The 19,829-nt window shown below is 40.4% G+C and overlaps 1 protein-coding gene and 1 long non-coding RNA gene across 4 annotated transcripts; one reads left to right on the forward strand and one right to left on the reverse strand.

The window, feature by feature from the left end:
• Nucleotides 1-4,471: 4,471 nt before the first annotated feature.
• On the reverse strand, nt 4,472-6,688 carry gtf2a2 (general transcription factor IIA, 2). The gene is made up of 4 exons (XM_037489671.2): nt 6,492-6,688; nt 5,344-5,448; nt 5,073-5,230; nt 4,472-4,803 (listed from the first exon to the last, which is right to left on the reverse strand). Coding segments are annotated over exons 1-4 (414 nt in total). The 5' UTR covers nt 6,642-6,688; the 3' UTR covers nt 4,472-4,802.
• Nucleotides 6,689-8,802: 2,114 nt separating this feature from the next.
• LOC119223821 (uncharacterized) lies at nt 8,803-15,257 on the forward strand. 3 transcript variants are annotated; one of them, XR_009956053.1, is made up of 5 exons: nt 8,803-11,575; nt 11,647-11,692; nt 11,796-11,834; nt 12,237-15,038; nt 15,105-15,257. It is a non-coding gene; the product is annotated as an uncharacterized LOC119223821 (long non-coding RNA). The 3 variants fall into 3 exon arrangements; XR_009956054.1 differs by having other exon boundaries at nt 8,808-11,575; nt 12,237-13,503; nt 13,619-15,257; XR_009956052.1 differs by having other exon boundaries at nt 8,805-11,575; nt 12,237-15,257.
• The last annotated feature ends 4,572 nt before the right edge of the window (nt 15,258-19,829 follow it).

A 19,829-nucleotide genomic window follows, 5' to 3' on the forward strand; every position in this document is an offset into this window, starting at 1 on the left:
ACATGTTTTTTTATTCCCTGCTCCTGCTTAATCAGATCCTTCTCAAACAAGCGTCTTTGTCGCATTTGTAACCGTCCAGCCAGTGCCCGACGTACGGAGTAGCAAGGACCCATCCAACGCTGCTCGCAGCTTTAATTATTATTTATTATTTGAATCAACAGGAATAATTAGTGAGGTGAAGCCTCTGAGGACTCGCTCTGCATAATCAATTGAATTAGGATAACTGTGAGGGAGGGAGCCTATGATCAACCAGAAGAAACACTGGTTTCTCTAATGTTGTCAAGTGACACACACACAACCTGTTGGCTCAGGGTTAGGGTTAAAAAATAAACTTACTTTAGTTACTTACTTAAGTGACTTACACATTATTAGTCCCATTAGCATCAGTGTCAACATTACTACAGATCACTAACTTTGGTTCTCCCTTGGGTTATTTGCACTCAAACTGGACCCTGGTCCTGCTTCCTCCATGGCAGCCTGCTGCTGCTATCATTATTATTATCAGTCAAATTACCATTATTGTCATCATTATCCAAGGTTACGTTTGTTTCTTTCCTGAAGTCTTTATGCTGTCCCTCCCCAAAGGTTTGTGTGGATGGTGGTTATATCTGATGTTTGTTACATATTACGTATCTGATGGTGGTTGTTTGGAATTTTAGGCTAACGTTGCAATGTCGGTATGACACCTTAACGTCAGTCTGGAGCTTCAAGCCCCTCGATATCCTCCTCAACCTTGCCTGGCTTTAACTTCTCAGGGGGAGCAAGGCCTATGCACAATGAATGGATTTAAATTTGGCTTTATGCTGATGTTCTATCACATAATACAGACATGCGCATCATTGGACCTCACAAGATCTAGATGGCCCATATTGTAAGCCTAGGTGACCCAATGCATGATGGGAAATGTCTGTCTCTTATCATAGAGAGATGATTTCCTCCAAGATGTATATAACAAACACAAGGTTTTGAAGGGCATCCTAAATTTCCATGTAAGTTAAAAATTGAGACTAAAGTATTAGCTATTTGTCTCATGTCCTGCGGTGAAAGTTTCAGTTATAAACATGTTTGGCTTCTGGGTATATTATATATTCAGTTCCAGTAAAAGGTTTAGACAAACTTTGGACACACTCTTTAAATTCACTGAGAAAGTGTGTCTGAATGTTTGACTGGTACTGTATCTTTATATTAGGAAGCCATTTTTTCAATGACATAATGCTAAAAGTCCTTCTCACCTGAGAGATCTGACTAGACTTCTTTTGGGAATGTCAATATAAATATGATCCGCTTTATCTATGCTATTTTAGCATAAAAGACCCAGTGAGTGGAGAAAGCTGTTTGGCCGTTTTTTTCTTTCTTCAGACTGACACTTTCCTGAAATGAAGGAAGCACTTCCCGCTCCAACACTGACCACAGCTCAGGACAGCATCTGTTAATTTTTTTCTCCATATTGATTTAAACTAATTTCACTTGAAGTTGAGGCTGCTATGCTTTACTTTATTTAGCAGTGAGAAAGAACAGGGTCAAAGGACACTGGAGTGGCTGTTTTTTTAACAGCTTCATTCATTAACAAACATCTACTCACAATGTTCAGATACAACCCCACAAGATGAAAGAGAAATTCATTTCTCCTTGTTGTTAGTAATAGAAAGTAGTATAAATAAATCTGTGAATGTTAAATGAACAAATTTCGCAGTACAAACCTTCAGAGTTTAGACATATCAACCTATAAGGTTGGATGGATGTTAGAGCTGCTGAAGGGGAGGTATATGGATCAGATTCTAATGACAAACTCATGAAGAGAACTCACTTAAAAGAGATTTAGGTGAACAGTGAAAAAAAAAAGAATGGATACCAACATGTTCAAAGGATAAGGATTATTGATGGATTAATGTTTTCATCACTTAAACTGTGTTGTACTTCATATCTAAGATGCTTTATTCTGTTTATTTTAGGCAAATTTATTTTAGGATTAATTCTACTATTAATTAACCATTAATCCCGAAACCTGTAATTATGATTTTTGCTGTGTAATGTTTTGGCGCCATCTAGTGGGTTATAAGTAAGATATCATCCACAATCAAATTCAGCAACTTTTGTTTAAAATCACAACTCTTAATTAAAGTAAAGTTTCTCAATAAACTGGGCTCTGAAAGCCAGACTCCCCGGAAACAGAAAAGAAGAGAGCGGTCATTTCTGGAAAGAGAACAGCAGCTGCCTCGATGACTTCACCACGTCAGCTGGTCTTGCTTATAAATTTATTACAATTCTTGACTTTTTGGTATTTTTTACTTTTAAGCTTTTTGTTTTGTTTACATTTTAAATAAAATAAATAAAAGAACCAAACTAAAGTAAACTACATATGTATATATACATTATACACGTGATGTTTCAAAAGCAGATGAAGAAGAACAGCTGTAATTTGTGGTGCGGCTGAACTTTACTGGATTACACTGACAGGTGTCTAATATTATCCAATATATCTAAAACATGAAACGTTATTGAGTTAAACATTTAATTTGGGGCTTATCGTGTTCAAAAACAGAGGACGTCTTGGATTAAAAATTATACTCAAAGGTATTTAATAAAGAAAAAGCATTGTGCCAATCTGCAGGTTTGTAGCGGCCTGTCTCTCTGTTCCCCCACGAATCTCAAACGAACAGATCAGAGGTGTGGAAGGCTGCGTCCACACATGTGGTGTCTCCTGGTGAGTTTCATGTAATGTTATTATTACAATGTAAGTTATTTTGATACTTTCACTGAATATAGTGATGCAAGGAGGTATTATGCTGCATGGTGCGTTCATTGTAACTTTTTAATTTTGAATGTCTCTCTGCCAAGCATTATGCTGCATGCATTTTATTGATTAAATAGTTTCAAAATCATAGCTGTGCACTCATATTACACTAAATGCATTTTATTAATCGGTTTATGATGACAATAATAGTAATATGATTCATGTTTAAAATAGTAATAATTATAAAGAGAGAAGTACATAGAAGGTTTAGCCACAATAATTATGTTCATATTTGATGGAAACCTTACTTTGGCTACATTCCATATATACACCTACATTTGGTCTTCTTGTTACTGAAACTTCAACGGGACCATAATCAGTGTGGTAACATAGACTAAAATAACACTGGCTATTGAAACACTACAAGGTAGGTATAATTTGCTAGATGAATATGCTAAACTCTGGGCTATTATGAAAGTATGAGTATGTATTACTTCAGAGCCTTAAGGAATGAATGTCAGTAGAGAAAGAACAGTCAATAAAAATATGAGAGGGTAGAATTAGTATGAGCTATATTGTAGAAATGTAACCTATAATGGGGTATGAACATCATTGGTACCACATGTTACCATTTTTAACATTGTTGTTATAGTAATGCCTGTGTCAACAGTGTGCAGCCTTGTTATTGTCTATCATTGTGCAGTAAAACTCGGAGGAGAACACAATTGAGACTAAACGGCCAGCAAGACTTCTGGTTCAGAGGGACTTTAAATTGTAATGATAAATAAGTACTTTCGAGATTTGAATTATTGAATACTTCTCTGTAAGATCTTTTGTGTGTGCAGAAACAACTTAGAAACACAGATGAGGTTCAGGTGCATTTAAAATGTAATTTATAGTAATGGTTGTGCATTTAACTGAATGAGGATTACCACACTTTTGTACTGCAACCTTTTGATGTTTGAACGGTAGGTGTGTATGTGGAATTGTCAAATTAAATATTTACTGATTCATTATTGTTGTTTGTAATGACAAAAATAAGTGTAACTCTTCAAATGTTTCAATGTAAGAACAGTTTATTAAATGCAAGTGCTGGGATGGTGTGGCCATGTTAAAAAATTGAGCTGAAGTATCTCACACTGATAGGATGTCCCGAGTTGGCTGGTTAGATGTAAGCAAGTTTCTGTTGATGCCACCTGGAAAAGAACTGAGGTATGAAAACGGCCTGGCCCTGTTGTAAAAAAAAAAGTTTTTTGGCAGTCTACTGAGCACGTAGCTGTTGTGACCTTTTTTCCCTCTCAAGGAAATAAACAGAGAAAGACGTATTTGACTTAGAGCCTTCACTCTTATTTACAGAAGTCTGTGCAAAATCTTCCACCACACATCAAACCTTCGCTGTACTTAATGAAACCTTTATAAAGCTAATGCATTGTTAAGTAATACTACAGCCCTGAATTAAATGTTTACTTAGCCACAGTATTGTAACTCTGAACCTTAAACAATGAAACATCATTTGTAGTAACTAAACGTTTGGACACTTTAGTGAAATTAGACATTTTCCATCCACACTATAATGGTAAATTATGTAACCATTTAAGTCTCACAGCGGGAGTGTAACATGAAATGTAAGCATGTTTCTGTTGATGCCATCTGTAACCGGACTATAACAACTGCTCTGCCCTGTAGGTCTACTGAACATGAGGCCGTTTGGAGGCAAAATAAACAGACAAAGCCAACATGGATTCAGAGACTTTATTCTTGCATTTTTCATTGGGGTACAAAACTCTCTTCTCACAATTATAGAAAAAGAAATATTCAACAATGCCTGACAGAAGACAAAGTTTAGATAAGGTTTTTTATTACAGAGGATTAAGCTTAATAATAACAGCAAACAGAACACAAACCTCCTGCACATTGCAAAAAAAAAAGAAAAAAAAAAAAGATGCTGCAGGTACAGTGACTGGTCCTCTCTGTCCGCCACACACACACACACACACACACACACACACACACACACACACACACACACACCCCTACTGTAATAAGTTATCTGTACAGTTCAGGTCCATCTGTAAATCAACAGACACAAAGACAGTCAGTCGTCACTCTGCAGCTTCGGAGTTTACAGAGAAAAATGACCTGACCGTTAACTACAAACTACAACATAATGCACATATACACACATAGAAATATGCAACAACAGAAGACAAGTGAAACAAGTCATTACGTGAGATCATCCTGTAAATCAAATGTCTGCTGTGACGGTTGAACATACGTTTCAGGGCATTAGTGGAGCAGGTCACTATTAAATGTAATAATACTAATACTTTATACTTACCATTTATCATTTTTGTTCTGGGTTGACTCGCTCTTTCCGTCACAGGCAACAATTTTGACCTTGTCAACTTTCACGAGATCCGTCACCTCCCTGAACTCCACGTCGTTCAGAACAAACGTCCACACGTTGTCACAGAACCTGTAGGTGTTCAGAGAACCCTAGTGGAGAGAGAGGAACCTCTGAGACTCAAGGTACTGAAGTACATAGGATCAGTGGAGACGCATGGTAGAAGTACACAGAATAATTACTGGGGAGGAGAAAGTGGACTCACCCTAAAGTTGACCCGGTTGCGGACTCTATTGGCGAGCGCCATATTGATTGCTTTATCGAACTGAAGCAGGACCTGAAGAGCCAACTGAGGAGTGATCTGCTGGGTCTGAACACACACAAACACATACCCAGTAAACTTTATTTAACATCATGAACCTCCCACACAAAGGGAGACATTGTTGTTCAATTCTAAAGCAGCTTCACAACTATTGTAAACAAAAACTGTTCAAGAAATAAAGCAGTAATTTCATTGCATTAATAAGGATGCTAAAACACCAACATTTAAGTGAGGATGAAGCCTAAATCCACCAGAATCCTTGAGTGTTTGGTACATCGAGAATATTCTATTCGAATATATAGAACTCAGAGTGCTGGACAGTCACTACCCAGTCAGATGGGAAATACTCCTCCTGGCTGAACAAGACTGATCTTGGTAAGTAAGTAAATACAGTACATACATTCCAATAATCAATAGATACAATACATAGAGAATGAAAAAGGGATTATTTCATTTCTCTTTTTGGTTTTAGGAATGTTCTGATATGTAGACGGGATAAACAGGAAGCTGTGAGAGGAAACCAGGCATTTATAGATTCTCCCTCCAGTCCCACACTAAGGACACACTTGATGGACACATTGTGTCTGAGCATCAGTCTGGTCTGTCGTGCAGACATTTTGGAGGGGCATGACATTAAAAATACTAATAATACATTGAATTAATAAATAAATAAACAGTAGGAAACATTCCCTTCCTTGTGTGAGGAAAGGAGAGCAGTGGGGATTGTAAACGTCCCGATATAAGGACAAACGGAGAATGGACCTTAACGTGTGGACTGAACGAGACGCTCCCAAAGTTGTCCGTTATGTCTCTCCGCAGCCTCTTAATATCCAAAAGTCCCTGCTGTTCTCATGTCAGCAACGAGTGACATATATCAAAGTTGTTAATAGCTAAATACATAAATAGACAAAGTTAGATACACACTGCGCTTACATAACATACGTGAAGTTTAGTCCAGTCAGGAACTGAAGTAAAGCGACCTAATAAAGCTCCAGCGTTTAGCTACGAGCCAACTAGCCTCTGTCGTTAGCAATATGCTAAAATTAGCTAGGTGTCCGTTAGCTAACTAGCTGAGGAAATGATCGCGCTACCTGTATGAGCTCGTCCAGACTCTCCTGCAGGCTGTTTCCCAGAGTTGTGTTCCTGTATAGCTGGTACGCCATGATGGAAACTGATGCAAGAATGAATAACCACAGGATAACTTCAAACACAGAGTGAGCTAAAGGGCTAGCCTCTTTCATCCACGTCCAAACTGCTAACAACAGAAAAAAGGACTTCCGGTTTATTTCAAAATAAAGGTATGGAACTACGGAGGCCAGTATTCGGCCAATGCCTCTAATGCCGTTTCAGAATAATAACAATAACCTACCATCATTCTGGGACATTAGTTTTACTTTTGTGTTCTTTTGTGTGATCTTTTTTTTCATGTGAAACAGAAAGGAGTATGGGAAATAATGCAATTCAACACAGATTTCAAATCTATGCTTAATCAGAGCATTTATTTAACTTCCTCCTGCATCATGCAACAGTGACACTGGGATTTTCTGGAGCACGTCTGATATTAAGCAAATAGTTTGTACAAAGACATCCAACACATTGGACAGGGGGCCTTCAGCGTTGCAGCTGAACTTCAGGGACCAGAACACCAGGATGACGATGACCACACGGTCCAGTCCAGTCAACTCCAACCACCATGTGGACCTGCAGTTAAAAGGGTTCAGGTTAAAGGGTCTGTTCAGCCAAAAAGTGATGTTTAAGTTTTTATGGTCAACATTTCTACAGAGTGGAGTCATTTTCAGTTATTTATTTATATATGGGAACCTTGTAAATATCACTGGTTATATAACTTCATTGGGTTTTGGATGAATGTTAACAGCTATGGCATCAGAAAGAGATGCATTACAATCCCAAAGAGCCGATGAATTAATATATAGGGAACAGAGAGCTAGGATGTATAATGTGCCTCGTGTTAATGGAGACTCCACAGTAGCAGGGTGGACTGCTACTGAATAATGAATGTATATACCTCCAAATTCAATTTGACTCAGGACAATCCGTCAACAGACTGCCGAGAAGGGGAAGCCGCACGTGCAGCACTTCTGCAGAGACTGGTACACCCACAAGGTTTGGCTAACTGGATGCAGTCATGCTAACGCCGTGCTTTGCTTCCCATGCTCACTTTTTAAATCAACAGCGACACATTGCGCATGTACAGAGATGGGAGTAAGGCACATGAAAGACTTGTCTGAAGAATAAAAGGCACATATGGATAACTCCGTAAACCTAGCCGTCTTAAGGGAAGTCAATGCTCACTACGTCCACTGCTATGCACATCCACTGAACCTCATCACGCAGCAGGCAACAGCACACATCCCTAAAATCAGCTCACCGAAGACACACACAGACCTGAGACTAAATGCAAATAAGTCAGTTTGTGTCTAACCGAGGGACGCAGGCACCGAGCCGACACAACAGGTCATCCGACTGCTGCTGGTCAGACTGAAGCAGTGCTGGAAGCGGCGTCATCCAGACAGCACTCCCTGGTGGAGGCGGTGAAATTCAAGCTGTGTGCGGCGACGGATAAACCCGAACAAGGGAGATAAGGCACGCGCATAAAGCGGGACGTGAATGAAGTGAAATAACTAACTAGTCGGGCAAATAAACGTTGCGAAAATTCGCTTGGCTTTTGGTGTGAACGCAGCATAACTCCAACGAAGCATTGAAGCCGTCCAAATTAAAGCGTCATATGGAAACCAAAGATGCAACGCTCTGGGAAAGCAGGTGAAAGAAAAATGGGCTACAGATGCACAAGAAGTCCGTCAGCTCACTGACTGGCAACTCTGGCACAATGACGGAAACCTTTCACCATCACGTGCGATTTGAAGAGGAACTGCTGGTTCTGTTATACCAAAATATTGATGATGAAGCATTAATCAAATTAATTTGAAGGCTATAAGGGTATATTTAATTTAATTTAATATATTACTTCATATTATTAATTAATTACATTTCTATTTTCTATTACTTTTTAGTAAAAGTAAGTTACTTTTGTGTTACGCCTGGCTCAGGCCTTTCAAATTCTTTTATTAACTAACTCTGTTCAATGAATTGTTAGGTTGTGTTGTTAGTGCAGGTTTACATACAGATAATAAATAAATGTCCTTATGATGATCACTGTATCAGGTTTTTGATTGGTAAACTTTTATTTTATTATTTTATTTAGTCATTGAATACAAATCCAACCTTGAATGATATCAATTAGTAGAGTTGAGCCGGATACTCGGCTCAAACGAGTATCCGGTACGGATAAAGCACTTTTGCAGAGTACGAGTATTATACGAGTAATACGAGTCAATATCTGTGCTCGGATTGAATTAAAGTCCTCATTGGGTAGCTGTCTGTGTCTGCGTTCTGTGATTGGCTGGTAGTTACAGCAGTCTCAATACCTAAGACGGCGAGAACGGACTTGCGTTGGATACAGTAACAAAAAATTAACTATTATATTAAAATATTTGAATCCACACACACACCTACCGTTTGTCTTGTTACTCAAACATCAAGAGGCCGATAATCAGTGTAGTGGTCCTCGTACAGCAAGCTGCTGACCACACAGCAAAGATTTTACAGAGAACTATACAATAATTCATATGTGGAATTGTTTTATTCATTATTATAATAATTCAGAGCTTCAGAGTTTCTTTGAAGCTGAAGTTCTGCTGCCGATTTAGAGTCTCGATGACGGTCTCCTCGTGTCCTTTAATTAAAACATCGTTAGTTTTAATGCACAATGATGGACAATAAACAAGCTGCACTCTGCGGTTATAGACAATACGTTAAAGTATTAACCGGTGAACAACATCAGTCTCTGACACCACATTAAAACTTTATAGTACAGTTATATCTCATGTATAACCGCTACGGAGACGTGAAAACCAGCGGAGCATTTCACAGAAGACTCGCCGAAAACAGGCTGCTCTGTGCGGGCTGAGATGAGCTGACCGCCCGGTGCTGGAGGGTCTGACGTCCGTTAACTACACCTCACATCTCCATCCACGGAGCACATTGTAACAACAAAAGTCGCTTAAACAACTAACTTCAGTCATAAAATTACATTACTTAAATAAAGTAGTATTTATAAACTTAAAGTTGTTTATTTCCCCCTGTCTTTGTTGCCTGTTGCTGAGGTGAAATGCATTCTGGGATATTTGGCTCTCACAAGAACAGACGAGCCTGCTCCGATGCATGACGGGTAAAATGGGCGGGGCGAGTCACATCCAGGTATTATGACCGTTCTCGTCCAGATGCGGACTTTAGAATTGGAACAGTAATTGGGCTGCGACTGATGACGTTTCACGAGTCCACGAGAACAAAAGTCCACACAAGAACGCATATTGAGAAAGGGCCAGTGTCTGATGTTGACTAGATGTGTTAAATAACTAAATATTAATATTACAAATTAAGCCACACACACACTTCCCCTCTCTCTCTCATGATCATTAGTGATACAGAATAATGAGTGATAAACATAAATGAACATAAGAATTAAGAAGGAATGCTGTTTTAACCGCAGAAATGCGTCAGTACAGTACACTGTTTTTCAAGTTCATGTACGATTGGTCATATCACCTGATAATCAAGCTCCCTGCGAAGGGTCAATTGCATGCTTAAAAAAGAGCATAACGGTTAAAGCCCAGCCCATTTCAAGACAACCCGACAACTTACGGGTTAAATCCTTCATACTTCCGGGTTAAGCCCCACCCACTTTCGGATTAGGCCCCGCCCAATCCGAGTACAGATACGGATACAGATAATTCATATGGTTCAACAGATACAGATAATGCTGTACTCGCTCATCTCTATCAATTAGTTAATCCAAGATGGTGTTAATATTTGAAGGGGCCTCGGGCCACTTTCTACTTAAAAAGTGGGTTAGGATTAAGGGTTCCTTAAGTGTTTACAGATTATTAGACTGGGAACTTTGATCCCCTAACTTGTGAGGATGCTTGAAGATGAGAATTTCTGTTTTTTCCTGGCATTCCACAACATTGTGCCAAATGTGGACGTACTGTTCAACCAGCTGCAGCTGCAGAAGAGAGACATCAACCCTGTCTTCATTAAAGGACTCGTCCAGAAGTTCACACACAACATTTAAATCATCAGGTAAATAACTATATTTGCTGATAAACCTGTTGTTAGAAAGAGTTGCTCAGTCTGTTAAATCCCAAATGAGCCTCACAGTTATAACATTGCAATGATATTTGTAGTATATTAGTATTTTAAAAGAAATAAGCTTAGATTTCTTTAAAAATTCAAAAAGTTCTTAAACACAATTTGTATGATTTAGTTATTTCCCATGAGCTAATGTTCTTTTCCAGATTTTACATAGGTTGTATTTTTGATTTTTTTAAACCACTAGTCATATACTTGACTTAGACATAAGCATGTGTCCAATATCAATCACGTTTATCAAACTAGTTTAATTGCATGTCTTTGTATGTGATACCAGCCAGGGAGCGGTTTGCATTCACCCAGCACCGCATCAGCGCAGGAGAGTGCATGGGGAGTTGTTTCCACAACACAGTGTGAAGTTCCTTAATTCAGCACTTGGAACAACGGTGGAGGCCTATCCCATCTTGAACCAGGCCAAGCTCAAAACAGAACTGTCCTTCATCTATGAGAACAGTTAGTTCAAGGCTTGCTGTGGTGCAGTTTCTATGTACCATGAAGAACAACCTTCAAAGCACCTTCAGAGAGACTCACTCTCCTGGGGGTCCTCATCACCACACCCATGACAACATCTGAATCCAAGAGATGTTTCTCTACTTTGAAGAGGATCAAAACCAAGGGATTTTAATTCATGGCTTACTGAGTGGATGGCCACAGTTTGATGTAATCATCCAAATAGTGATATTATTAGACAAGTTAATTTTTTGTGTGAAGAGGCTCAGCCTGTAAGATAATACATTATTTGAATAATATATAATCTTTTCAATGTGATTCACAATGCCTGTGAGCAAATGTCCCTCCTGAGCTACTATAGGTTCAGGTCAGCCTTGGTACCTCCTACTTCCTGGTTCACCAATTAGACAGGCTGTAAAAGCTTCACATAATGAAGCTGTGTCAGCATGCTTGTCCCTTTTGCTGTTGCACTCTGGCTTGAGAATTCTGAGAGCAGGTAGGTGGTTTTATTCTCAGTTCTTGAGCAAATGATTTGGCTGTTGGTGATCTTTCTGGTTTGTCTCCCAGCTCGTCAGGGCCCAGGTGCAGGAGGCTCAAAGTCCAGGCTGCGATTGTAAGCCACTGCTGTTTTTGCTATATTCTTTTCTGGTTTTGTCTTTCTTTTTGTATTAGTTAAATTCCAGAAGATACTTATTGTTAAAATTGCTTCTTTTTAGGAGCGCTTGAGGCTCAACAGCGTGGCTACCCAGGTGGTGGTGAGTGTGGTGATTGGGCCTCTCAACTGCACTTAACATTCTCAGTAGTTTGGTATATTTTTTTACACAATTCTTCAGTATATTCCTTAGTTTGAGCTGTATTTGTGTAGCGCATCCAAGCCAGCGAGGGCCCTGTGGCCTAGTCACCAGTAGAATTCAATTTGTTTGTTGATGCCCATTCGGTTATTCTGAGACTTTGGTCACCTGTCACTCCGTTTGTTTAATAATTAATTTTATTAGGAAATCCACCCTGTGCTACCAGTGGTTACAAATGTCTTTTCTACACTTAATCAACTTCTCATTCAATACACACACAATGCATTAGCTAAAAGTATTGACTTCATTTCTGTTAAATTAAATTAAACAGCCCTACAACGATTTCTCCCTCATTCTCTCATTTAGGTGAAGTAGACGGCCCCAAAAATAGAAACGGCAATGCAAAGTAGATTAAAAAAAAAGAAGAACGCCTGACTGCGATACACGGACCAAGATTTTTGCTATCACCTTTTTTAAATTTCAATTCTATTACTGAACTTCAGGATTTGGGGAATATTAAGATGCCAACCAGGTGTAAAATGTTTGACCTTTTGTGGAGTCACCCTGTGAGGTGAGGGGGGAAAGTAACCATTCATTTTGTTTAATATTGTAATTTTTTTTTTTTTCTTCTTTTTACTCATTTCAGTTTGTTCCATATGCTTTGGGCAAGAAACCTAGTGGTGGAGTACAAAAACGTCAGAGACTTGGGTTATTAACACTACCACAGGGACCCAGCTCGTATCGCCAAAGGAAAGCTTTTAATGTTTTGAATGGCTTGGTAGTCCAAAATGATGGTTCCTTATGTTCTGTAGTTTGAATTGTATGTGCGTACCCTGTAGAAATGCACTGTAAATACACATGTCTGTGGACAGTAATTAAAACTGCTTTAAAGAACTGTCATCTTGACTGAAAGTAATTTTTGTTGCACAATGACAAATGGGAGTGTTCTAAAGATTCATTTTAATGGATATTCAAAATTGTACAATGTAATGTTGTTGTTGGAATATTGACTCTGAAATTCAAACACTTCAATGTTACCCCCACCCTCTATGTTAGGGCCTTGGTGTTAAAATGTATTCCTTTTTTACAATTCTACTGTGTACCTGGATTGTAATTTTTACTAATAGATTAATGAAGTCAATGTATTCTGGAATCTTGTAGGAACCACCTGCGATTGCTGATTATGGGTGGTCGACCTCAAATGATGGAACCGTCCAGGTTAAAGGAAGCTTATGGATCTTGGGTAGCAGATGGGCGAGGCTTGGGCTCTTTATCGAGGTATTTATGTAATGCTTGTCGTGCAGGCTGTGTATGGCTGTTAAAATGTCTTTACACCTCAACTGTTTGCTTCCAGTATGTCCTTGTCTGTCTAACTTTTTGGGCTCCCTTTATCTGCTGTTTAACTATTTGCTGTTCAATGTTTTAAGAATGTGTGTATTGCTGATTAATGTTGGTCTGTGTAAGGAGCTCTCAGTGTTGCCAAGATTTTTCTTGCTGCGTTCCTTATTTATGTTGTGACTCGAAACAGGGTGGTCAAGAGAACATGACGGGCTCCCTGAAGTCAAGCTAATTCTGCCTCCTGTGAGAAGTGTAGAAATGACCTCTGCCCTCCAGCTGACTTGGTTTTGGTGAGGTTAGTATCTTTTCCTCAGTACTGTTTTGTAATACTTGTTGAGCCGGCTGTTTGATGGCTCTAATAACATGTGCCTCTAACTGACTCCCCAGTACTGCCTTTGTTATGCTTTCAGGCAAAGTACTGTTGTGTTCTCTGGATGGTCCTACATCAACCTAAACGGCTCATGCTTCAGGGCCTCCAAGAAGTGGTCCAGCAGCTTCAGCCTCCTGTGGACTGAGCCATTTGAGCACAAGGTAAGACTTTTTTTTTTCTTCCCCCCAGTCTTTTTGTCATTCAAGTTGTGGCACAACTTTCTGATTCTATTGTATGGCCCAAAGAACTATTTTGGCTCTTTGCACTGTAACATGAAATAGTAAATGGCAAAAAATTGGTACACAAGTCATTTCTGCTGAATTTGTTGCCCATACTGAACGCAAATTAGTAAAGAACTTTCTGCTGCGCAAATTTATGAAGCTAATCATTTCAAGAAACTTTTACTTGCAACGATGAGGGAGGAGAAACTTCCCGAAGATACTCCGCTGCAGGTATGTGCATTTTACTGCCGCAGACGTGATTTCCGTTGAGGCGGACGCTAGAAGTGTGAAGAAAGCGCTGCTCAGTCCAGAAGGTAAGTTTCAGCTGCCCTTGCACGATAAAATGTTAGTTGATTTAGCAAACTTACTCTGCAATTTGCCAGTCTTTAACTGTTTGCGGTTAACTTGTTTTTAAAGTCTAGCTTGAATGTTAACAGCTAGACTGTCGCATGTGGAACCCTCTAAAATTACATTAAATATAAATTGACTTTCAGCAGACTGCATGCTTAATAGGTTCAATGATGATTTGTCAATCTTCCAGGGTACCGCTTTAATTCGTTATAAATGGTTTTTATTTTTGTCTATGGTACGGTAATGCATGATTTTGAAAGAAGCAACCTCATCAGGAAAAACTTTACTCTTTATCACTTGGTTAGGCCTGACTCAAGTTAGCCAGGACCAGTCCTTGGTTAAGCTGTTGAAGGCCAACTGCCTGGCGACTTCTTAGGACACACCAAGCCCATCTTACACCTTCCACAATAAACCAATGTTTTAATGCACATCACTAGTTCAGCTTCTTTCCAGGAGTTTTGTTTTCTCGCCTAGCAGGTCTCCATAGATCATAGTTCTGTCTGTTCCTGACACCAGCTGCTGCCACCATTATTTTAAATAATATTCATATTACTGTCATCATATGCCAACATCACCCTTTCCTAAAGTCTTTGCTCTCCCTCTCCACAGAAGCTTCTGTGGATGGTGGTTCTGATGGTGATTGTCGTCACTGGAGTGGACCTGCCGTAGACTTGGCCTGCTGCTTGCAATTATTTGTATCATTTCTGTTACAGGATTTGAATGTATTGTACATCCTTTACAATGTTAATTCTATACCCATGCCATTCATTGCAGTATTTCTATCCTGGGAGAGGGATCCTTCCAGATGGTCTCACTAAGGTCTTTCCGCCCTATTGAAGGATTCATTTGTGGAAGTTTTTTCTGTGTGAATGCAAGCCAGGATGCAAGGTGATGACATCTTGTCAATGTTTCACAAATTTTTCTGAATGTTTAGTAATGTCTTATAACTTGCAGGAGAAGCCTTGTGAGAATTTCCATTGCACTGCAACCGATGGCGAATAGCTCACGGTAAGACCTGTTTCTTTTAGTTTAGTACATGTCTTAATTTAATGTCCAAGAATAAAAGCCTTTGACTGCAAGAAGTCGCAAACTTGTCAATGTTTCAAGGATTATCAAGGATTATTCTGGCTGTGTTGAGTAATGTTTTAAGTGTCTTGTGGGAGGGGTTGTTTTTAAGTGTCTTGTGGGAGGGGTTGTTTTTAAGTGTCTTGTGGGAGGGGTTGTTTTTAAGTGTCTTGTGGGAGGGGTTGTTTTTAAGTGTCTTGTGGGAGGGGTTGTTTTTAAGTGTCTTGTGGGAGGGGTTGTTTTTAAGTGTCTTGTGGGAGGGGTTGTTTTTAAGTGTCTTGTGGGAGGGGTTGTTTTTAAGTGTCTTGTGGGAGGGGTTGTTTTTAAGTGTCTTGTGGGAGGGGTTGTTTTTAAGTGTCTTGTGGGAGGGGTTGTTTTTAAGTGTCTTGTGGGAGGGGTTGTTTTTAAGTGTCTTGTGGGAGGGGTTGTTTTTAAGTGTCTTGTGGGAGGGGTTGTTTTTAAGTGTCTTGTGGGAGGGGTTGTTTTTAAGTGTCTTGTGGGAGGGGTTGTTTTTAAGTGTCTTGTGGGAGGGGTTGTTTTTAAGTGTCTTGTGGGAGGGGTTGTTTTTAAGTGTCTTGTGGGAGGGGTTGTTTTTAAGTGTCTTGTGGGAGGGGTTGTTTTTAAGTGTCTTGTGGGAGGGGTTGTTTTTAAGTGTCTTGTGGGAGGGGTTGTTTTTAAGTGTCTTGTGGGAGGGGTTGTTTTTAAGTGTCTTGTGGGAGGGGTTGTTTTTAAGTGTCTTGTGGGAGGGGTTGTTTTTAAGTGTCTTGTGGGAGGGGTTGTTTTTAAGTGTCTTGTGGGAGGGGTTGTTTTTAAGTGTCTTGTGGGAGGGGTTGTTTTTAAGTGTCTTGTGGGAGGGGTTGTTTTTAAGTGTCTTGTGGGAGGGGTTGTTTTTAAGTGTCTTGTGGGAGGGGTTGTTTTTAAGTGTCTTGTGGGAGGGGTTGTTTTTAAGTGTCTTGTGGGAGGGGTTGTTTTTAAGTGTCTTGTGGGAGGGGTTGTTTTTAAGTGTCTTGTGGGAGGGGTTGTTTTTAAGTGTCTTGTGGGAGGGGTTGTTTTTAAGTGTCTTGTGGGAGGGGTTGTTTTTAAGTGTCTTGTGGGAGGGGTTGTTTTTAAGTGTCTTGTGGGAGGGGTTGTTTTTAAGTGTCTTGTGGGAGGGGTTGTTTTTAAGTGTCTTGTGGGAGGGGTTGTTTTTAAGTGTCTTGTGGGAGGGGTTGTTTTTAAGTGTCTTGTGGGAGGGGTTGTTTTTAAGTGTCTTGTGGGAGGGGTTGTTTTTAAGTGTCTTGTGGGAGGGGTTGTTTTTAAGTGTCTTGTGGGAGGGGTTGTTTTTAAGTGTCTTGTGGGAGGGGTTGTTTTTAAGTGTCTTGTGGGAGGGGTTGTTTTTAAGTGTCTTGTGGGAGGGGTTGTTTTTAAGTGTCTTGTGGGAGGGGTTGTTTTTAAGTGTCTTGTGGGAGGGGTTGTTTTTAAGTGTCTTGTGGGAGGGGTTGTTTTTAAGTGTCTTGTGGGAGGGGTTGTTTTTAAGTGTCTTGTGGGAGGGGTTGTTTTTAAGTGTCTTGTGGGAGGGGTTGTTTTTAAGTGTCTTGTGGGAGGGGTTGTTTTTAAGTGTCTTGTGGGAGGGGTTGTTTTTAAGTGTCTTGTGGGAGGGGTTGTTTTTAAGTGTCTTGTGGGAGGGGTTGTTTTTAAGTGTCTTGTGGGAGGGGTTGTTTTTAAGTGTCTTGTGGGAGGGGTTGTTTTTAAGTGTCTTGTGGGAGGGGTTGTTTTTAAGTGTCTTGTGGGAGGGGTTGTTTTTAAGTGTCTTGTGGGAGGGGTTGTTTTTAAGTGTCTTGTGGGAGGGGTTGTTTTTAAGTGTCTTGTGGGAGGGGTTGTTTTTAAGTGTCTTGTGGGAGGGGTTGTTTTTAAGTGTCTTGTGGGAGGGGTTGTTTTTAAGTGTCTTGTGGGAGGGGTTGTTTTTAAGTGTCTTGTGGGAGGGGTTGTTTTTAAGTGTCTTGTGGGAGGGGTTGTTTTTAAGTGTCTTGTGGGAGGGGTTGTTTTTAAGTGTCTTGTGGGAGGGGTTGTTTTTAAGTGTCTTGTGGGAGGGGTTGTTTTTAAGTGTCTTGTGGGAGGGGTTGTTTTTAAGTGTCTTGTGGGAGGGGTTGTTTTTAAGTGTCTTGTGGGAGGGGTTGTTTTTAAGTGTCTTGTGGGAGGGGTTGTTTTTAAGTGTCTTGTGGGAGGGGTTGTTTTTAAGTGTCTTGTGGGAGGGGTTGTTTTTAAGTGTCTTGTGGGAGGGGTTGTTTTTAAGTGTCTTGTGGGAGGGGTTGTTTTTAAGTGTCTTGTGGGAGGGGTTGTTTTTAAGTGTCTTGTGGGAGGGGTTGTTTTTAAGTGTCTTGTGGGAGGGGTTGTTTTTAAGTGTCTTGTGGGAGGGGTTGTTTTTAAGTGTCTTGTGGGAGGGGTTGTTTTTAAGTGTCTTGTGGGAGGGGTTGTTTTTAAGTGTCTTGTGGGAGGGGTTGTTTTTAAGTGTCTTGTGGGAGGGGTTGTTTTTAAGTGTCTTGTGGGAGGGGTTGTTTTTAAGTGTCTTGTGGGAGGGGTTGTTTTTAAGTGTCTTGTGGGAGGGGTTGTTTTTAAGTGTCTTGTGGGAGGGGTTGTTTTTAAGTGTCTTGTGGGAGGGGTTGTTTTTAAGTGTCTTGTGGGAGGGGTTGTTTTTAAGTGTCTTGTGGGAGGGGTTGTTTTTAAGTGTCTTGTGGGAGGGGTTGTTTTTAAGTGTCTTGTGGGAGGGGTTGTTTTTAAGTGTCTTGTGGGAGGGGTTGTTTTTAAGTGTCTTGTGGGAGGGGTTGTTTTTAAGTGTCTTGTGGGAGGGGTTGTTTTTAAGTGTCTTGTGGGAGGGGTTGTTTTTAAGTGTCTTGTGGGAGGGGTTGTTTTTAAGTGTCTTGTGGGAGGGGTTGTTTTTAAGTGTCTTGTGGGAGGGGTTGTTTTTAAGTGTCTTGTGGGAGGGGTTGTTTTTAAGTGTCTTGTGGGAGGGGTTGTTTTTAAGTGTCTTGTGGGAGGGGTTGTTTTTAAGTGTCTTGTGGGAGGGGTTGTTTTTAAGTGTCTTGTGGGAGGGGTTGTTTTTAAGTGTCTTGTGGGAGGGGTTGTTTTTAAGTGTCTTGTGGGAGGGGTTGTTTTTAAGTGTCTTGTGGGAGGGGTTGTTTTTAAGTGTCTTGTGGGAGGGGTTGTTTTTAAGTGTCTTGTGGGAGGGGTTGTTTTTAAGTGTCTTGTGGGAGGGGTTGTTTTTAAGTGTCTTGTGGGAGGGGTTGTTTTTAAGTGTCTTGTGGGAGGGGTTGTTTTTAAGTGTCTTGTGGGAGGGGTTGTTTTTAAGTGTCTTGTGGGAGGGGTTGTTTTTAAGTGTCTTGTGGGAGGGGTTGTTTTTAAGTGTCTTGTGGGAGGGGTTGTTTTTAAGTGTCTTGTGGGAGGGGTTGTTTTTAAGTGTCTTGTGGGAGGGGTTGTTTTTAAGTGTCTTGTGGGAGGGGTTGTTTTTAAGTGTCTTGTGGGAGGGGTTGTTTTTAAGTGTCTTGTGGGAGGGGTTGTTTTTAAGTGTCTTGTGGGAGGGGTTGTTTTTAAGTGTCTTGTGGGAGGGGTTGTTTTTAAGTGTCTTGTGGGAGGGGTTGTTTTTAAGTGTCTTGTGGGAGGGGTTGTTTTTAAGTGTCTTGTGGGAGGGGTTGTTTTTAAGTGTCTTGTGGGAGGGGTTGTTTTTAAGTGTCTTGTGGGAGGGGTTGTTTTTAAGTGTCTTGTGGGAGGGGTTGTTTTTAAGTGTCTTGTGGGAGGGGTTGTTTTTAAGTGTCTTGTGGGAGGGGTTGTTTTTAAGTGTCTTGTGGGAGGGGTTGTTTTTAAGTGTCTTGTGGGAGGGGTTGTTTTTAAGTGTCTTGTGGGAGGGGTTGTTTTTAAGTGTCTTGTGGGAGGGGTTGTTTTTAAGTGTCTTGTGGGAGGGGTTGTTTTTAAGTGTCTTGTGGGAGGGGTTGTTTTTAAGTGTCTTGTGGGAGGGGTTGTTTTTAAGTGTCTTGTGGGAGGGGTTGTTTTTAAGTGTCTTGTGGGAGGGGTTGTTTTTAAGTGTCTTGTGGGAGGGGTTGTTTTTAAGTGTCTTGTGGGAGGGGTTGTTTTTAAGTGTCTTGTGGGAGGGGTTGTTTTTAAGTGTCTTGTGGGAGGGGTTGTTTTTAAGTGTCTTGTGGGAGGGGTTGTTTTTAAGTGTCTTGTGGGAGGGGTTGTTTTTAAGTGTCTTGTGGGAGGGGTTGTTTTTAAGTGTCTTGTGGGAGGGGTTGTTTTTAAGTGTCTTGTGGGAGGGGTTGTTTTTAAGTGTCTTGTGGGAGGGGTTGTTTTTAAGTGTCTTGTGGGAGGGGTTGTTTTTAAGTGTCTTGTGGGAGGGGTTGTTTTTAAGTGTCTTGTGGGAGGGGTTGTTTTTAAGTGTCTTGTGGGAGGGGTTGTTTTTAAGTGTCTTGTGGGAGGGGTTGTTTTTAAGTGTCTTGTGGGAGGGGTTGTTTTTAAGTGTCTTGTGGGAGGGGTTGTTTTTAAGTGTCTTGTGGGAGGGGTTGTTTTTAAGTGTCTTGTGGGAGGGGTTGTTTTTAAGTGTCTTGTGGGAGGGGTTGTTTTTAAGTGTCTTGTGGGAGGGGTTGT

Source organism: Pungitius pungitius, chromosome 4, assembly GCF_949316345.1.
Source record: "Pungitius pungitius chromosome 4, fPunPun2.1, whole genome shotgun sequence".
Classification (NCBI taxonomy): Eukaryota; Metazoa; Chordata; class Actinopteri; order Perciformes; family Gasterosteidae; genus Pungitius; species Pungitius pungitius.